This window comes from Bison bison, unplaced genomic scaffold (genome assembly GCF_000754665.1).
Source record: "Bison bison bison isolate TAMUID 2011002044 unplaced genomic scaffold, Bison_UMD1.0 scf7180017864259, whole genome shotgun sequence".
Lineage (NCBI taxonomy): Eukaryota > Metazoa > Chordata > Mammalia > Artiodactyla > Bovidae > Bison > Bison bison.
In genome coordinates, this window is record NW_011494831.1 from 4,358,894 (window position 1) to 4,379,819 (window position 20,926).

At 37.6% G+C, this 20,926-nt stretch overlaps 1 protein-coding gene across 2 annotated transcripts in view; it reads right to left on the bottom strand.

The window, feature by feature from the left end:
* Positions 1 to 1,176: 1,176 nt before the first annotated feature.
* TMEM87A (transmembrane protein 87A) overlaps positions 1,177 to 20,926 on the bottom strand; it is a 38,864-nt gene continuing 19,114 nt past the window's right edge. Inside the window, exons 11-20 of one of the 2 annotated variants that reach the window (XM_010848017.1) lie at positions 18,260 to 18,353; positions 16,740 to 16,808; positions 14,872 to 14,980; positions 13,887 to 13,945; positions 13,041 to 13,144; positions 7,131 to 7,204; positions 6,638 to 6,699; positions 5,051 to 5,106; positions 4,522 to 4,552; positions 1,177 to 2,443 (exon numbers count right to left, since the gene is read on the bottom strand). In XM_010848017.1, the coding sequence (XP_010846319.1) occupies positions 2,402 to 2,443; positions 4,522 to 4,552; positions 5,051 to 5,106; positions 6,638 to 6,699; positions 7,131 to 7,204; positions 13,041 to 13,144; positions 13,887 to 13,945; positions 14,872 to 14,980; positions 16,740 to 16,808; positions 18,260 to 18,353 (700 nt within the window). In that variant the 3' untranslated portion in view covers positions 1,177 to 2,401. Of the gene's footprint in view, positions 2,444 to 4,521; positions 4,553 to 5,050; positions 5,107 to 6,637; positions 6,700 to 7,130; positions 7,205 to 13,040; positions 13,145 to 13,886; positions 13,946 to 14,871; positions 14,981 to 16,739; positions 16,809 to 17,430; positions 17,503 to 18,259; positions 18,354 to 20,926 lie in introns of both variants that reach the window. The other variant, XM_010848016.1, reaches the window with a different exon arrangement.

Consider the following 20,926-nt stretch of genomic DNA (forward strand, 5'->3'; position numbering starts at 1 on the left):
ACCTCATCCAGCCCTACTGACTCAAACACTGAAGGCGGGAGGGGTGGGTGGTGATCCAACTGTGTTTTATTAAGTCCCCAAGGTGAGTCCATGAACTTAAAAGTTTGAGAATGAATGCAAGAATGATCTGTATCTGGCCGTTTACCCCCAAGAAAACAGCTAGTATGCTGTGAAGTGAAGCATTTGGTTTAAAGCAAAGTGTAAAAAAAAAAAGGAGTGAGTCTGTGATATAACCATATTAAAAAACAAAAACCCTACAGCCCTGGTCACTTTGTTTCTTCATCTGTAAATGAGGAATACTATCCCATCTTTATCAAATACTGTTTCTGATAATCAAATGAAGTATTTTCAAGTAGTAAGAAACACAAAAATTGCTAAAGAAATCTTGGGGCTAATTTTCCCCATAGGAACCGAACACCTTGAAAATGTAGAATTACCAGCTGTTCTGCTAGAAGGCCTGCTCCTTGTAGTTCCAGTTCAAGACCAAAACAAACAATGTAGACTCTTAAGTTGGTTACAGGCCAATGTGATAATATAAATTCCTTCTGAACCTAGTCTAAGAACTGATACACTACAGCCAATCACATTAACACGTCATGAGAAAATGGAATTACCAGGCTATAGAATTTGTGCTATACACCCCTGCTTGTAACAGTAGGTTTCTGGAAATTTCCAGGCAGTCCGGTGCTTAGGACTTAGCACTTTCACTGTTGGTGGGGGAACTAAGATCCTGCAAGCCATGTGGTGTTTCAAAAAAAAAACGGGGGTTTTTGCCTAGTTTCAAATTGATATCTAACCAGTCTCAAAAATATATGACCAATTATCTTGCTGCATTATGACCACTACTCACTTGCTGAGTTTTGGTGTGGAAGAACAGAAGCACACAAAGTTAATACCAGCTGTTTGCAAATAGGTTAACCCGAGAATAGGCAGTTTGTATTGTTTCTTAAGAGATACTATCTAGGTGATTTTTGTTGTTGTTGTTGTTAATCACCATACCAAACAGCTAGAGAAATGTTATATAAACACTTTAGTGAAGATTGTAGTCACATGGTCACTGATTTTAACAGAAAATAAGACAATATAGAATAAAAACCAAGGAAGGAAAATTCAATGAGAGTGTGGAGAAAGAAGGGTCTTCAGAGAAAGTCTTGGAAAAAAAGTGACAAAAACATGAATTTTGTTAAAACTTTTTAATATTAAAAAGTGGCATGAACTTTCTATGTAGAACAAAAAATCTTGGGAAGGCAAAATTGGACAAAATCATTCGAACAAATAATAGTGCTTCAAATGAATCCCATCACCTTGTGATGTTTCTTATAAACCATCCCTAAGCCAACACCAGATACAAGTACAATCCTAAAAAATGAGCAGCAGTCCAGGGCCTCCACATTATTTCATGCAGAAAAAACCGTTTAAGAAAAGAAGGACCTGTTCCTTTATATTAGCTCCTGCTTCTGAAGCATTATGACCCCTTTAGCAGGGTGCTCGCTCACATGCACTTATGATGGAGTGCCTTTCTGCGTCTAGTGCAACACCCAGGGAAAGGCATGAAGGCAAACAGAGCACTGCCCAGGACTCCACAACGCTGCCCCTGAAGGCTTACAAAACAGTAGTTAAAAGTTCTGGAGTGTGCACCACATTGCCAGCAATGGGATGTGTCACAATAGCAGATGTCAAAAGAGTTAAGCTAATATTTCTCTCTAAAGTACATCTGAAATAGAAAAATCTTTAATATACACCATTTGTAAACAAAATTGCACTTGATTTTGCTTCTTCAAATGATCTAAATCACACTGTAACAGTCTCTCTCTCTCTCCCTTTGTTGTCTGTTGTTGCTCTTTTAATCACTGATAGAACTGTGGCTCCTTAACGCAGGACTTTTTTTTTTTCCCCCTCTAAACTACCTCTGCAAGATTTAACCTTGGCTTCCCAGGAAACGCAAAGATAATTAACAATTTCACCCATCACCTATGTAATTCCCTAAATAAATAAAAATTACAGGCAGTTGCTCCTGGATATTACATATTATGGCGTTGATGTCACAGTTCTTCAGAGGATGTTAAATTTTTTAGTTTGACAGATTAAACAATTTAAACATTATAGAAGGTTTAGGAACAACATACACAAGTTGCATAAACATCCATGTCAGGGTGTGGGAGGGAAAGGGGCATCAATGCTGCAAATGAAAAACTTGTAGATTCTTTTCATCCTATGAACTTGTTTTCAAGAGAATATTCTCCTTGTTCCAACACCTCTCACCAGCTCCAGTGCAAAAAGATCAAGGAACAGATCAAGATCTCATTGCCTCCTTTAATCCCATGGAGCAGTGCAGTGACTAACACAGAAGCTGATCTCTTTCCAGGTCCTAGCGATCCTCAGTTGCAAATCTTCCCATTCTTTACTCCATTTTGGATCTTTCGAAGTGCGTGATCATTCGTTCCTAGGGAGGAAAAAGTTATTTTAAGTATATTAATTTTAAATGGTCTACATTCCAAATATCTTTTACAAAAATGATCCCAGGTTTTCTTAAGTACTTGCTTATGTTCATTAGCTATTTAGAGCAATGCTTCCTAATCATCTATGAAGATTTTGAAACATACAGATGTCCAAGTCCAAAGATTAACTGAAGCAAAATCTCTAGGCTTCTGGACAACAAGCCACAAATCAAAAGGAACTGTGTATTTTAGAGTCACTTAAGCTTTAATAAAAATGTGTACCTCCTGTGATTCAGGAATTTAACTTAACGAAAGAGTCAAGGATATGGGCAAAGATTTAGCTTCTACCATCTCTGCTATTGTAACAATACTAGAAAGAATTGTGTCCAAAAATATAAGACTGTATAGACAAACTACAGTATATCCTGATTAAAATTACATTTGATGAAGAAGTTCTAGACATCTGTTGCACAACAATGCACATATAAATTAACACTTTGCACTTGAGAAAGGTTAGAATGGTAGATTTTATGTGTTTTCCATTATAATTTTTTAAAATCATGTAAAGAATTACATTTGATTATAAAACAGTATTTATAATATGCTGTTTCAATTGAAAAGATTAATGTAATACTATTAAATTTCACAGTAACTACACAGGAATTTTACTTTAGTCTTCATTTTTCCCAAACTCTGACAGAACTATAAATCCCTTTGTAATATTATCAATTACATCAGAAAATCTATCCTTTTCACATTTTTTTCTTAGAAATACCCCTCCCTGAAGCTCTCTGTTCTCCTGTTCCATTCTGGACTAACTGCTCTCCAAACCTGTTGCTCAGCTGTCACTGAGAATTTCTTACATCATCATCCTAGGAATTTATCCCTGCCTCTGTGTCAGATCCTTGATTTCCTGGATCCAAAGTCTTTCTCTTTATAGCTCCCTCATATTCATATATTTTATGAATAAACATCTACATAGTAATTTTACTTTAGAATACTTTCTGATTTTATTTTAGAATACATTTCCTGGGAAAGCACACATAGGATGTCAATTATTTTATTTTTTGCATGACTGAAAACATCTTTATTTTATCCCCAATTGATAATTGAGTATAGAATTCTAGTTTGAAAATAATTTTTCTCAGAATTCAAATAACATTGTTCTATTATCTTCTAGCTTCCAATGTTGCTGAAGAGTCTGATGTTGTTGAAGAGTCAGATTCTTCAACTCTAGTCCTTTACCTGTTTCTCTTGTAATTCATTTAAGTTCTTGAACCATTTTTTTATTCAGGAAAATATAAAACCATGAAGTCTGCCACCAAAAGTACTACAATAAACACATATTCCCTGAACAGCACAGCTGGGTTTCACATCCTCAGCCCTCTCTGGTTGAAATATGGACATCCAGAAAGTTGAAGCCAAAAGGGAAGTCCTGAAGGCCAACCCATTATAAGCAGAAGGTGGCGCCCAAGAGAAAGAACTGAGAATACACCACAAAAAGCCAAGTGTTCTGTAAGCAGGCTTGTCTGAATGGTAGAGTTCTCAGTTAATTGAATGCATAGAACAGCTAAGGCATCTGACACTGTGCTGCACCACACAGCAGGTCAGTGGGAAGTGAAGAAACCATTTTTTAACAGTCAATCCAATACAGTAAGTCACAATGGGCAAAGGCTTTTAAAAGGCTTTCTGAAATCAAGATAACCTAAACATTCAGAACATGTCTAGAAGAGGTTTCCATGAACTCAGACTGCAAGTCTTATATAAGACTTCATGAGAAACCTTCTAGACGAAGTGTATGGAACCATATTAGAAGACTAAAAATCAACATAAACATTTTGTTGTTGTTCAGTCTTGAAGTTGTGTCTAACTCTTTGTGACCCCATGGACTGCAACAACATAAACATCAGAAGTATACTAATTATCCTCATTATCTGTAAATAGTGACACAGAGTACTGATAGTAGGTAACAAAACCAGGCCATTACTGAGTCAAATGAATCAGTGTTCTTGAACAAAAGACTGATGACTGCCTATTAAGCCACCAGACACAAAGTTTATGTGTATATTATTTGATTACTAACCTCATCTGAATCCAGAAGGGCTGGAAGTGCTCTACAGAGAGAAAAACAAACTGATAAATGTAAAATAAAGCCATAAATGGTTCATAAAGAATAGTGGAATAATGAGTACAATTTAATGACATTTCAGGAAAAGACAAAAAACCCCACAAGAATCAGTTACTAAAATTGTATGGACTTTAATAGGACCAATGTTTAATTAACATTATAGACATCGAAAGGAACTCAAAAATTCCAAAAGGATTACCCCACTGATTTTAGGAAGACCTATAGCTAAATCTTTCTGAGCAGAAATGTCATCTGAATGAACAATCTGGATTACTTTCATTTGTATTAATACATCATTCCTAGTTTTTAGTTTCTCACATCTTTTAATGTTTTTAATACTTTAAATTATTTCCAATAATTTAATCTTTTACTTTCAGAGTTAACTACAAGCATTCTCATTACTATGTTCTTCAGCTCAATTCATTTAAAATAATAAAATACTACTTTGAGAAAGTATTCTTGTGGTAATGATTCAAAAACTTACACATCTGTCACAGAAGAAGGAACATTTTCTTCTACCCACTTTAAATCATCTTCCTGCTGAGAACACATAAATGCCAGATGTTACTAAAATGCACCAAAATATACATCTCAAGTAAGGATCTAAAGAGGTCTCAATTTAATCTTCTGTCACTCTGAATTAGTATATTCACATAACAGGACTGAAAACATAGAAGTCAAATAATTTAATTTGAAAAAGTAAACTATATATACGAAATATAAAATGGTATCTTATATCCCTAAATGCTTTCTTTTCAATAGTGTAATACCTAGAGTTCTTACTTCATGTAAGCTTTGAGCCTTAAAAATCAAATAAATTGTAAAGTCCTTTTAAATGTTGAGTGAATGCACAGTTCTGAAGAAAAAAAAAAGCTGATTGAAGAAATCTTGATCTTTTTTCTTTAAAAAAAATCAAAGTATAGTTGATTTACAATGCTGTGTTAATTTCTGCTATATGGCAAAATGTTCAGTTACATTCTCTCCATTATGGTTTATCAGAGGATTTTAAAAAATGTTATAATGGAGTATAGTTGAATTTCAATGTTGTGTTAGTTTCAGATGTACAGCAAAGTGAAGCAGTGATACATATATCCACTTGCTTTTAGATTCTTTTCCCTTATAGGCCATTGAAGACTAGTCAGTAGAGTTCCCTGTGCTATATAGTAGGTCCTTGCTGTTTATCCATCCTATATATAACAGCTTGCATTTGCTAATCCCAAACTCTCAATCCTTCCCTCCCCCACCCCTCCCCACTTCCAACCATAAGTCTGTTCTCTATGAGTCTTTTTCTGTTTCATAGATAGGTTTGCTTGTATCATATTTTAGATTCCACATTTAAGTGACATAATACGGTATCTGTCCTTCCCTTTCTGACTTACTTAGTATGGTAATCTGTTCATCCATGTTGCTACAAAGGCCGTTATTTCATTCTTTTTTATGGCTGAGTAGTATTCGATTGCGTGTATGTACTACATCATCTTTAGTCATTCATCCGTTGATGAGTATTTAGGTTGTTTCCATGTCTTGGCTATTGTGAATAGTGCTGCTATGCACATGGGAGGGGGAGTGCCTGTATCTTTTTGAATTATGTTTTGTCTGGAAACATGCCCAAGGGTGAGATCCCTGGGTCATATGGTAACCCTTTCAGGAGCCTCCATACTGTTCTCCATAGTGGCTGTACCAATTTACATTCTCAACAACAATGCAGGAGGGTTCACTTTTCTCCACACCCTTTCCAGCATTTGTTATTTGCAGACTTTTTTATGGTGGCCATTCTGACAAGAATGAGGTAATATCTCATTATAGTTCTGAAAAAATCTTGATCTTTACTACAAAAAAAGACCACCTTAGGTTATTAATGAGGCTATGATTACACTGATGAAAACCATTACACAAAAACATCAGTATGGTCTGGAACTTTTTTAGGACATAGCAGAATCTCTTGCTATCTCTGTTTTTAAAAATGTTAATTATACAATAGGTTAAAAAAAAATCACTAAGACCTGTACATAACTGCTAAGCTCCACCAAGAGTTAGAGGAGAGGGCAAAAAGAAAAGATATCATACTTACTGCTTTATTTACTTTACTATTTCCATTTGGTTCTTGTTTGGTACTTCTCATTTTCATCCCTTCTGTAGAAGAAAAAAAAATAAATATGGTTAACTATGTCAGTGACCACACTGACAGCAAAAATATATCAAGACCTTCATTTTAAGCTTACTGACACTAAATTATACTACAGGTAAGTTTCTTCATCTTTACATTTGTGCTGGAAAGTTCAAAGTAAAATTTTCAGCTCATCTATAGCACTGGACATTTAATGTGCCATTAATCACTGAACATCTTTAGATGAAGTTTCATCTAAAGACTGATACCCTTACTTTTGCTTTCCTCTAACTTTACCACATACCCAACTGAAGAATAACATGTTATAAAAGAGTAAACGTACTTATATCAAAGTCTCTTGATTTTGATACTCACAATGTTATACTTCATTTACTCTATTTCTAAAAACCAGAAAAGAATATTAAAAGCACAAATAAAAGGTGAATTTTATCACTACCAAAGCTTTCTTTCAGCATAGGTTCCTTTTGTTCATCCTCCTCCTCTTCCTCAGACAATGGTGAAAAGGCAAACCTGACAGAACAAAGGTAGAACAGAAGGGAAAAATCAGAAAAGGAAAAACACTATTCCATTATCTGGATTTTACAGGACTAATTATGGAAACCTCAATCACAGTCATTCATAATGTCAGTTTCATGAATAACACAACAGTTCCCTCCCTTCAGAAAGCTCTCAACTGCTGCTCTGAACAAGAGAGAAGCAGGATGGTATCATATTCATGACTGCAGGCTCAGCCACAGGCTACTTGTGACCTTAGACAAGTTCCCTATTCTTCTCTGTGCCCCAGGTTCCTCATCTGTAGATGGGGATAATAATAGAACATTACTGTCATAAAGCAGATAAGTTATTTCAAATAAAGGGCTTAGAACAATACTTCACGGTAAGCAATCAATTAAATGTTCATTTATAAGCATAGGTACCACACAAGGGTAAGCATGTAATTCAAAATTTCAGCCTTCAAACTGGTAGTTATGATTTGGAAAGTCTGATCGTGTTGTGTTCCAAGTAATTTATCTTCCTTCGCAACTTGCAAGAGATTCAGCAAAGCTGCTACTGGATAGGTAATTCTCAGAATGCTTAGCTGTGCACTCATTCTGCACTTTTCATTTTACTGTTGCTTATTATTTTTATTTTCTTGTTTTAAAGTCTCCCTTACATTCCTATAAGCTAGGAATAATAGGGAACACCTAAAACCTGTTCAAGGGTAACTAACAAAAATTCACAATCCCAGCAATCCCAAGGCACTCACTAGTACCGAGTATATGCTGTGTGCCAGTATGTTCTTAAAAGCTCACCTTGTATACACAGAGAGATCTAGCCTTTGCCCCTGACTGATGGGAGGTGATCTCTATGTCCCTGGCATGTCCTGCCTGATACGAGTGTCACTGGTTACCCACTCTGGCTCTGGCCACAGGACAGTCTAACAATGTGATTTGTGTTAAGCTCTCTGATGGTCAAGAATCCACCTGCAATGCAGAAGACGTGGGTTCAATCCCTGGGTTGGGATGATCCCCTAGAAGAGGGCATGGCAACCCACTCCAGTATTCTTGCCTGAAGAATCCGCTCAAACAGAGGAGCTTGGCGGGCTACAGTCCATGGGGTCGCAAAGAGGCGGACACAACTGGGTGACTAAACACAGCACATACTCTGGGGCACACAATATCACTTCCAGTCTCCAGAGGAACTAGCAACTAAAGATCACAGGCTGACCTCCAGGCCCTCCTTGGAGACTGAAGGTTAGCCATTCAGGCAGCAGGTAATCAAACCCCAGTAGTGGCCCACAGGCTCGGCTGAGTTTCCCTCAGCTGGCAATACTCAGTATGTACTGTCGCTGTCACATATACAGTGCAACCAGGAGGAAGGAACACCCTCTGTGACTCCATGGGGAGCAGACAATTGGGAGAGATGCATTTGGACCCCTCCTGGACTCTGTATCGTAAGTCTCTCCTCCAAGCTGATTTTAATGTTTACCCCTTTTCTGTAATAAACTATAGCCATGAACGCAACAGCTTTCAGTGAGTTCTGAGTCCTTTTAGTGAATTATCAAATCTGAACTGGTTCTGCAAACCCCTGAACTTACAACTGTCAAAAGTGAAGACAGTCTTATAGGGACCATTCCCTCAGATTTTGCAGCTTGGCTAACTCCATGTAGCCAGGAACTTTTCTTGGTCTTTGTGGAATGTACTTCTGGTTTGAGGGGTGGGGTATGGAAAGAGAAGGTAGATAGTTCACATAAATAAAGTATATACATTTTAGAAGATAATAAATGCACTGAGAGAAAAAATGGGGCAGAGGAGTATTGGAGGATATAAAAATAAATGTATGTAACTGAGCAGGACCCTCTACCATCTTCCTGGGATAATTCCTCCCCCACTGGCCCCCTCCTCCCTGGCTCCAAATCCTCTGCTGGCCTTTTGTTTGTAGAAAAACTTTCGCTTCCTAGGCCTTCCCCGAATTCCAAAGAAAAAATTCAATCAGAGAAATGAGAAAATGCGGAAGCAAAGGAAAACAGTCAAGCAAGACAAAACAATAATATTTCAGCCATTTAACAAAGTCAAAGACACTTAAGTTCCTCCTTACGGGCTACATATAATAGTCTAAGCCATATCCTTTGAGCTGTTTTTCAGATACTGAAATCCCCACCAGGTGGAACTATGTGCTGCCAGAAGTATAGATCCCAGACTGGTTGGAACCAGAAGGTTGACGGGTACCGACTCCCAATTACCTCGCCTCTAACCCATCAGAAAAATGCCCATGAGCTGACCATGCACCCGTACCCCTGCTCCCTATCTTTAAAACCTCTCTCTGCTCTGGAGTAGGAAATGGCAACCCACTGCAGTATTCTTAGCTAGAAAATAGACAGAGGAGCCTGGCGAGCTAAAAAACACAACAAACAACAACAAAAAACAAAACCTTCTCTGAAAACCACAGGGGAGTTTGGGTCTTTTAAGCCTGGCTGCCCAGACTCGTTGCTTGTGTTCTGCAATAAACACTGTACTTTGCTTCACCACAACCCAGGGTCAGCAGATGGGCCTTATTGTGCACAGGCAAGCAAGCCCAAGTTTGGGTTGGTAAAATGTACAAGGGTATTTATAACATTCTTATAGCTTATTCCTATTTTTAATGTTCCTGTGCATACAAGGTATTTATTTACAGTAATATTTACTATTACAGTAATACAGTAATATTTACTGTTTATTTACAGGCCATTATTTAGATTGAAGCTGGGTTTTTTAAAAAGTATCCATAATTTTTATTTTTCTTTTATCAAGTATAGATTACAATGTTGTGTTAATTTCTTCTGTAAAGAAAAGTGATACAGTTATACATATGTATACGTTCTTTTTTATATCCTTTTCCACTATAGTTTACTATAGAATATAGAATACAGTACCCTGTGCTATACAGTAGGACCTTGCTTATCCATTCTATATATAACAGTTTGCATCCACAGCAGGTCTTTAGAAGGATCTACTTATAATGATGCTCCATGGCTGATGTTCAGTAAGTTGGTACTTGAACTGTTGCCTCGCAGGTTAAGGGTGGACACTGTACCTAGGCTGTCTGTACAATGCAGTCTATAATAAAATGTGCTTTGCTTCTGGGCTTTCGGAATTTTGGTACATATTAGGTACAAAGTGGGGCTTCCCAGGTGGCACTAGTGGTAAAGAACCCACCTGTCAAGGCAGGAGACGTAAGAGACACAGGTTCGACCCATGGGTTGGGAAGAGCCCCTGGAGGAAAGCATAACAACCCACTCCAGTATTCTTGCCTGGAGAATCTCATGGACAGAGGAGCCTGACAGGTTGCACAAAGTCAGGTATGACTGAAGAAACTTGGCAGGCAGGAAGGTACAAGGTGCTTACGTGGCCAGGCCCCAATAATAACCTGAGTGCTGAGTCTCTAATGGTATTCCATGGGCAGAAACATTACTGTATTTTTTGTGTTGGGAAAAGAAGCACGCACGATGTATAAATACTTCCTTAGAGGAGGAGAAGAACATCAGCAAACAAGGATTCTTCTATACTCTACCTGTGTCTTTTTCTCTTGCTGATCTCACCATTTTGCTGTAATAAACTTTGCTCTGGGATTTCCCTGGTGGTCCAGTTGTTAAGAATACCCCTGCAAATGCAGGGAACATGGGTTCCGAACACTGTTCTGGGAGGATTCCACATGCTGCAAGGCAACTAAGCCTGTGCTCCACAACTACTGAACTCACACTCTAGAGCCCACAAGACGCAACTGCTGGGCCTGCGCACTCTAGAACCTGTGCTCTTCACAAAAGAAGCCACCGCAACGAGAAGAAGTCCACGCATGACTACAGAAAGCCCTTGTGCAGCAGTGAAGACCCAGTGCAGCCAAAAATAAAGAACAATTAATCAATTTTTTTTTAAAAAGTACAACTGTATACTGAGTCTCATGAGTCCTTTTAAACATATGTGGCCTTGGGAACCCTGAAACACCCAAAGTGGAAATAGGCCAAATGTATTGTATGTACTGTATTCTATCAATATGAAACAAGTTAATTAATTGTAGTACATCTGTACCATGTAATATAGATAATGCCATCCATGAAAATAGATGGTTTAATTTAAACCAGTTGTCTTGTGCACTCCATAGTGCACTTTGAGTGAGTAAAAGAAGATTCCACATGTGAACAAGGAATATAATGTGGAAGAATACATCACATTAGGCTATTAACACTGCAGTTACAGGGACTGTGCACAATGTACTTTTAAAAAAGGAGAAAGGCAGAGAGGTAAAGCAAACATTTTTTTTAAAAGACTGAAGGGAAAATTCTTGAGTATAGATATAGCCAGCAAATGAGCAGATCAACAGATCAATTTGTAAAGGGAGGTGGCAGCAAAGACTGAGAAGCTGCCAGAAATGATAGAGCAGTGGCCTGCGTAGCACACTGGAAGACAAAGCTTCCAAGGCGGTGGCCTGCAGGGTCTGACCCAGAGTACGAGGAGGCAGTCAGCAGGAGGCCCTGGTCTCTGCGCAGCCTCATTAAGAAAGGCGGCAGAGCCACATGGAAGCTTAACACTTCCTGAGCCCAGGTCCCTTCAGCTCAGTGCAGCCACGAATGCTGAGATAAACGTGCCAAGGGAGAACGAAGAGCAATTTCTGCTCCTGGCCAAGTCAGTCAAGGGGGCAGCACCAGCCACCCTCATCCACCAGGTGCTGATGTCTATATATTTGGGGAATTGCTGGGTATGCCTAACATTAGAGAGCTGGTTAAGGAGAACTCTGCTTCCACATTGCAGCTGCTGATGGCGTTTCCTTGCGGGACATATGCTGAGCACTGAGCTGACGCTCAGAATCTTCCCCTACTCACTGAGGCTCAGAAGGATAAGTTTTGATACCTATCAATCATCAGCCTGGCTGTCAAAGGCGAGTATATTCTACATGCAATACTGTGGAGGCCTGCATCCTGCAGAACGTGTGGCATCTGGAAGGCTCTGAATGTGAACATGCTTCGCCTTCCAGCACAACCAGAGGCTAGAGGCTGATGATATCCAGGCACCAGGACCTCATTATCCAAATATAACCATGTTACTTTGAATTCAAATAAATTTCTATACTGACAATAAAAAGAGTATATATACATATATCAATACATAACATGACAGAGAAATAAATCTATGAGACGTCTATCTATTAAAAAAAAAATTAATGTAAAGCAGGGTCACCAGACCCTTGGTTATACCATCTCAACCTTTTCCCTCTTTGGTGGTACAGTTGTATGATATAAACTCATAACTGTCTAAAGCACAAGAAGAGAGGAGAAAAACAAGGAAAACAAAGGTATAGCTAATAACAAAATAAAGACAGCTAATTCCTAAATAATTGAGATTAGCCTACAGTTAAATAAAGCAAATTCACATATCAATTTTTATTCCACAGTCACTTAAGTTCTCATTTTACCCTTTCTGTTGTTACAGTAAGCTGAGCTAACAAACTATAGAAATTGTTTTCTCCTGGAAAGTAGATAGGTGATACTCCCATTAAAACTGTCACAATCTACTTCCCTTTTATTTACCCATACAAATATTAAAAGAAGATGTCAGAACTGACAAGGACCTCCTATCAATAGGTATCAATTTCCTCCCTCATTATATGAAGAGAAAACTAAAGGCTCAGAGAGATGAAGAGAGGCAGCATGTCAAAAATCACAGCTCAAATTAACAGGAGAGCTAAGACATGAGCCCAATTTCCTAAATATGGACCCACAAAGTATCATTTCCATTATACGACACAGCCCTAACAGTGTCACTCACTGAACCATGCCTAATTGATAACACATTCATTTAGTGGTTATCAGCTTGAATAAGAAGTGTCCCCAAACCTTTGGTTATTCGCTGATGGTCGCCAGAGAACCATGATGACAAAGAGGATCATGGAGAATAGCAACCGCCAAATGGCATCATCCACCCACAGCTCCCGCCAATCCTACCAAAAGGGGAGAAAAAACTTATATATTAATATATCATCTTAACCAGCTGTTCGCAAAGTCCTTTGCAAAGAACAAGAACCACTTATTTATTCATTCAGCTTATATTTACTAAAAGGGCCGGTTATGTGCTAATAAGCACTGTGCCACGTGCTTAGGATACAAAGTAAATGAACCTAATTTCTTTCCTTGTAGTGTTTACTAAAGAAAAAGGCACTAAGCAGACAGAGTACCTGTCAATGCTTCATTATAGCTGAGAATCTTTAGGGAAGGGTTTTTAAACAAGGTAAGAGAAAATAATATCAGATTGTTATTTTTTAATAATTTTCACTTCTATTTATTTAATTTTACCAAAATAGAGCTTTAGCTCCCTCCAAAGAAATGTTACTGGCCATATTCTTTGTGCCCAGATCTTAAGGACATGGTTTTTACTCAGATCAGCATTATTCACACAAACTTAATGCTTAAGACTCTGGATTTCTTGTTTGAGAATCTTCAGTTAAGGCAAGATTGGGTTATGAGAGTCTCTGGTTATCATTTATAAAATTCTCTTGAACTACTGGTATATATCATATATGGTATATATAAAATACTCAGGAGGAGAGAAACATTCTAACTCCCAAAATGAAGACCTAACCCTAATTTTTTATAAAATGCAAACCTTACCACTGTCATCAACATAACTGTCTGTGTACAACAAACGGTACACTGTTCCTAAATGTATGTTGTTTGTTAACTCACCGACTGACAAGTCACTATCCTGAACTTCATGGTTGTCCAGATGATAAACACAATAGATGCTAAAAGGAAATAGAAGAAACAAACCTGGTCAGTGTGAATGCTGGTTTATATCCCCCATTACATCCTTCAATTCTGGTTAAGTGGAATCTCACACATCCTGAACCCCCAAACATGATCACCACACTTTGTTATTTTAACATACTTATTCAATACAAAACTACTTAACTACTCGATATAAGGCCCACGATATGTACTCTTGTCAAAAATTTCTGTACTTAAAGAGTAGTATTGTTTAGTATCTAACTACTTCAGTAACCCTGAGAACTGGAAAAGACAGTAGTGAAAATATGGCTTTTCCCAGCAATATCAATAATTTTTTCCCCTTCCTTTATCCTTAATATTGTAAATGTTAATTTTTTTGTTAGCCAGTCAAATGGGGGGAAAGGGTTGATAAAATGACTGTAAAACAAACACAACTGTTGGTTCCAGTCATAGGCCAGACCTCACTATACTGGTTACAAGAGCCAAAAGGCAAAAAATAAGCCTACTTTGGCTATGGTCTACCTAATGCCTATATTTTACGCATGCTTAGTAACAGACGTGGAAGGAATATAAAGGCAGCATATCCTGACCTAAAATTCTATAACAAGGAAGTATTAATTAATGTCTTCTAAAATAAATATGAATGCTATATGGCACTGAAACTAACTTGCCTCAAGAAAAAAGAATGAATACAGGACAGAGATATACTAAGAACTATATAAGAAAGTAAATGCCATTATTCTTCATCTATTATACTTAAACTAAGTGATTCTCAATCTCTTCTGAACCACAGACCCCTTGGAGAATAACAAAAGCTAAAGACCCCTTTCCTAAGTAAAATGCACAAAACTCTTCTATGTAATTTTAAAGAGCCCACCTATGACCTCTCGGGTTAAGAATCTCTACTCTAAAAGGATCCCGTTTAAACATCAGGAAGACTTACCTGCCACTGCCAAGATAAGTGTGTTGGTGAAATGTCGATACAAAGAGAGTTTTACGATGTTCCTCCTAAGTTTTAATAGCTTCATTGTTTGAGTCAGGCTGATAAATATGTGTTTGAAGGTCAAGGAAATCAACATTCAGAAAAAAACAATAAGCTAGTAAATTAATTCTCAAGTTTCTCTGAGGATCTTATCTTAATGATAAGAGGCCTTACAGCTTGCTTATTCTCAATCTCACAAACACTCCCAGGCCTCACCATGATTAATAGGAAAGTCTTCATTTTCAATGAGATACTGAAGAGAAGATAAAACCAGGATAAAAGGAGAATGGAAAAAGAAAAAAAAAGAAGAGAAAAATTATTAAAAATTGAGAAATTAAGATAGGAAGCAGCTTTCTAGAGAAAAAAAAAATGAAAATGAAGACAAATGGAAGAAAATGAAAATGAGTCTCAGGCAAGGGAATAGGAGTCAGCATTATTTTCTCTCTTCCTCTAAGGTTAAGTATCTCTGTTCTCACTGTCCCAGCTAATCCAGCCTAGGGTCATAAATACTTATGACTACAACCTTCTACAGTTCTACACTTAGATTCCTTGTGTAATATTAAGAAAACTACCATCCGCTGCTAGATTGATCCTGAATTAAAAGGATGGTACAATTACAATTGGCTGAGTATTCCAGGCAATTGGCCTCTAAAAGTAATGACTTTCCATTTTCAGAACATTATTCCCAAGGAGGAGTTGCCACAGAAGACAGAAGGGGAACTGATGACTACTAAAGAGGATAGCTGCCCTCATGTCCAACTTTCAGAATGAATAGACACAACAATGAGTGAGCTGGAGCTTGGTCTGTGCTTTGACAAATATCTAGCTGCTACCTAAACATTGCGTTATCTAACTGTTTGGTCTTGTCCCACTTTCCTCTTCATTCCTCCCAATATTTATAGAGGTTCACAAAGCACACTTGAAAGATACTGATGTAGGAAAGCTTGATCATTTGAACCAAAACACTTTAATTTCAAAGATCTTTGATAAATGACAATCTACTTAAATTCATAAAATTATTTTTTTTATATTCAGCCTTTTATGACATTAGTTTATTAAGACAATAATATTGCACAATTATACCTAGGAGCATATAAATAAAAACCAAAAAAAAAAAAAAAAAGACAGAAATCCCAAAACTCAAGTCCTTCATTCAATAGGCCAAATCTCTAATAAATAGTATTTATTTTTAAGAAGCAGGAGAAAAAGAAATTTGTCTGTTGTGTGCTGGTTGACTTCACCTGTAAATGAATCAATATTTACTTCAAAGAGTGGAAGCCTTCAGACAATTCCAAGTCACCTTCTGAACAGGGGTTCAAAACATTTGACCTGTAAGGACTTAAATCTGCTAAACTCATACAGAATTTTAAGAGTCAAATAACCTTATGGAGTTTCAAAACCATATTTTAAGAATCAAAATTTTTTCATAGTTTTCAAAGCATTTAATATTCCTAGAGGCTGAAAGAAATGGCAGAGCAGCCAGTTACTCTAACACTAAGTGGGATGCACAAATTAGTCCAAAATCAAAGTTCATTTTTTAAAAAAGGAGGAGAGGTAGGTGTAAAAAGTAAATAAATAAAAGGAAAGCCAGAAGTTTGTATTTTGTGCTCAGATACAGTCACTGATTTCGGATGCAATTTGAAAAATTAAGAACAAAACAAGAAAACTGCTTACCTCAGGCCTCAGGTTGTTAGACTGAAAATTCCCTAATCCCAGACTAAGGAGTAATCAACAAAACTGGTTTAAAAAAAAAAAATCCTTTACAGAAAGATCATGTTCTCCAAAAGGAGAAAATGGATGGCCATCAAAATAGCCAATGAGAAGGATATCCACCAGCAAAGGGCAGTGTCTAGGAAAGCCAAGGGGATAAAGGCCAAGGAAGCAAGATCAGTCTGGGCCTGCAGACAAAGAAAAAGAGATGGTGAAAAAACAGATGTCCAGAGAGTCATAGAGAAGAAATCAGCACGTGATTCTGCATTTATATAATCAGCTGGAGTGATTTTTGCATTTGAACTGAAAGAAAACAAAGTGGAGTAACACGTGGCACCTACACCATTCTTCCCTTCTGATAAACCATCATGCAGAACATACAGCTGTTAGCACTTCACACAGCCTGTTGACTACAATCTCAACACAGTGAAATATGTTGCTAACTAATAAGGGACAACCAGCATAGAGTTCTTAGCATATTAAGATCCACATTAAGAAGTGACTATACCAGAAACGTTATGGCAGTATATGCTCCCACCCCAACCTATCATTTCCCATCATTTTGATTTTGGCTGTAAATCAAAGACCCTTTTCACATTCAAAACTTTCTGCATCATTTATATACTAAGAATTACTGGTTTCTAGAATTGTATACAATGTATTTTACGAAAAAAGCTCATCTCAAAATAAGATGTAAGGCAAGTAAGTATCTGTCCCCAAAATTATGCTGCTTGTTTTCCTAAGTTTAAGATACTATTTACTTATTCAATCCTAATTACTCAAATCACCAGGGCATTATTGAAAGGATATCCATAAAATAATACAGGCATCAATTGCTGAGAGGGCCAGGTTTATTATCAAAGTCAAGGGATAAGAAAAATACTACAGTAGTAGGAGAAAGAAAATGAAATTGACAGAGGGTTAAAGTTGCTGAAAGTCTAAGAAAATTACATACAGAGGACAGTGCAACTTGAAAACCAAATGTGCATCCACAGTGTTTCATTTGTTGCAAAACTTACTAAGCTCAGTTTAATTGAGAGAAAAGTTTACAGCATTTACCATCTTTAATCTGACAATTTATAACAGAGAGTAATGACCTAGGGAGGCCCACTTCTTCAAATTAAACCAGCTCTAACATAAATTTCTTTATCATATATCTCAGTGCTTTGGTTTTCATCCCTGATAAAGGCATAATTATGGAATTCTCAATAATTATATAAAACATAATCAGTTCAATTTTAAGAAACCTCTGAAATGCACGTCTTGGTTAAGCAAAGAGCACTGTCACTTTAAAACAAAAATTAGATTAACCAGAAAATGCATGATTACAATGCTTGTCACTTATGCAAGAATGGAGCCCACTGCTCCATTGCTGCTTCCCATTGAGAACTAGTAAATAAGCAGTAATTTGGGGGCAGGTGGGAAAGCATTCACTCCTCATCATACATTAAATTTATAAAGCTCTAAGAGATTAAAAAGAAAAATAAATTATACATACGTTTTGGAAACCAGAGCCCAAAGGTGACTTAGAGGAAAACAGTAAAGAAGCCCACAGACACTTCTAATTAACTTCAAGGCAAAAACAAAATGATCACAAAATGGAGAATGATCACAAAAAATCAGATTGAGCAATACTGACCCCAGTAACTCTGAGGACCCCTTCCATGCCAGAGAACAAAAGATAAAGGGCCCCTGCTACCACAACCTTGTGAAGAGTGACTCCAAGGCGAGGCCTAAAGAGGAAGAAAAGAGATAGCTGAGTACAAATGCAACAAACCCCAAGACAAGCTAAGTAATAGAAACTCATGTTGATTAACACAGGCTAACAACTTAACAGAGATAAGCCAGACATACTTGATCTACCCGAAAAAAACCCTCAAATAGATGTATGGTTTTAAATCAAGACAGTAAACACTAGAACTTGAGATCCAGTCCCTTATTACTAAATTTTTCAAAACCTTTTTATTATAGAGAATCCTGAAATATATTCAATAGTATAATGAACCCCTATAAACCCATTATCCACCTCCAAAAGCCATCAACCTACAACTAATCCTGCCTCATGAACATCTCATCCACTTTCCATCCCGCATATTATCCTGATACAAATCCTAGAAATCTTACCTTTTATATATATGTATTTCTGTATATTTTAAACAGATATGGACTTTGAAAAAACATAACCACAATATCATTATCAATCTAAAATTTTTAACAGTTCTTTAATATAGCCAAAATCTTATTAAAACTCATTAAATAGCCTGTTATTATGCTCAAAATTCAACAAAATATGAAAAGTCTGAGTAGCTTCAGTGTCATCCGAGGAAAAATCTTAGACTCTTGAAATTCAAAATACCTTTTAATCGAAATATACATTTTAACAAGACCCCAAGATGATTCATTAGAGCATTATAGTGTGAGATGCACTACCTTAAATCATGTCTACCTAAGCCTTACCAATGCCTATTCTTACATTTTGTTACATGCTAGAAAAACTGCAAATGGACAGGAATTTATCTCCCCACTGGTATTATCTTAGAAATCCAGAATGTTTCCTGGCCTACAGGAAGCAACCACATGCATTAAACAAATAAATAAATTGCAAAAGTGAGAACCCCAATCCCATTTAAAGCAAAACTCTCTTAAATAAACGAATAAATTTTAAAAATTAAGGTCCCCCATTTCTTTAATTCCACTTAAAGCAAAACTCCTTGAAAATAACTACCTATAAAGGAAAGTTATGACCAACCTAGATAGCATATTAAAAAGCAGAGACATTACTTTGCCAACAAAGGTCTGTCTAGTCAAGGCTATGGTTTTTCCAGTAGTCATGTATGGATGTGAGAGTTGGACTGTGAAGAAAACGCTGAAGAATTGATGCTTTTTAACTGTGGTGCTGGAGAAGACTCTTGAGAGTCCCTTGGACTCCAAGGAGATCCAACCAGTCCATTCTAAAGGAGATCAGCCCTGGGTGTTCTTTGGAAGGACTGATGCTAAAGCTGAAACTCCAATACTTTGGCCACATCATGCGAAGAGTTGACTCATTGGAAAGACCCTGATGCTGGGAGGAATCGGGGGCAGGAGGAGAAGGGGATGACAGAGGATGAGATGGCTGGATGGCATCACCGACTCAATGGACATGCTGCTGCTGCTGCTGCTAAGTCGCTTCAATCGTGTCCAACTCTGTGCGACCCCATAGACGGCCTCCTACCAGGCTCCTCTGTCTCTGGGATTCTCCAGGCAAGAACACTGGAGTGGGTTGCCAGGGAGTTGGTGATGGACAGGGAGGCCTGGCGGGCTGCGATTCATAAGGTCGCAAAGAGTTAGACACGACTGGGCAACTGAACTGAACTGAACTGATACCTAATTCCTCTCCCCTATTTAAAAGAATTCCTCCTATTTTCTCTTAAACTCACTCCAATCGAGCTTTCTGTTCTGCTCCTCACCAAAACCATTCTTATTTAAGGTCACTAATATCATTCATGTAGTTTAAAGCCCATGTTCACATCTCAATCCTCTTACTTGACACAATTAATCACTCCCTTCTCGAAACAGTCTTTAGCTTCGTCTCCCACTTCACTGGTCACTTCTATATTTCCTCTGCCCTGAAAAAACCCTGAAGCTGGGGAAGATTGAAAGCAGGAGGAAGAGATGAAAGAGGATGAGATGGCTGGATGGCACCATCGACTCAACGGACGTTGAGTCTGAGCAAACTCTGAGATGATGAAGGACAGAGAAGCCTGCTGTGCTGCAGTCCATGGAGTTGCAAGAAGTTGGACATGACTGAGTAACTGAACTACAACAATTCTACTTCACTTCGTTGACTTCTAAATAATAATAGTTCAAGGGATCAATCCTTTGACCTCTTTATATACACTCACTTCCTTGATGGTCACATCCTATCTCAAGGCTTTAAATAACATCATCTGACCTGTCTCTTGAGAAACCAGTATGCAGGTCAGGAAGCAACAGTTAGAACTGGACATGGAACAACAGACTGGTTCCAAATAGGAAAAGGAGTACGTCAAGGCTGTATATTGTCACCCTGCTTATTTAACTTATATGCAGAGTACATCATGAGAAACGCTGGGCTGGAAGAAGCACAAGCTGGAATCAAGATTGCCGGGAGAAGTATCAGTAACCTCAGATACGCAGACCACACCACACTTATGGCAGAAAGTGAAGAGGAACTAAAAAGCCTCTTGATGAAAATGGAGGAGGAGAGTGAAAAAGTTGGCTTAAAGCTCAACATTCAGAAAATTAAGATCATGGCATCTGGTCCCATCACTTCATGGGAAATGGATGG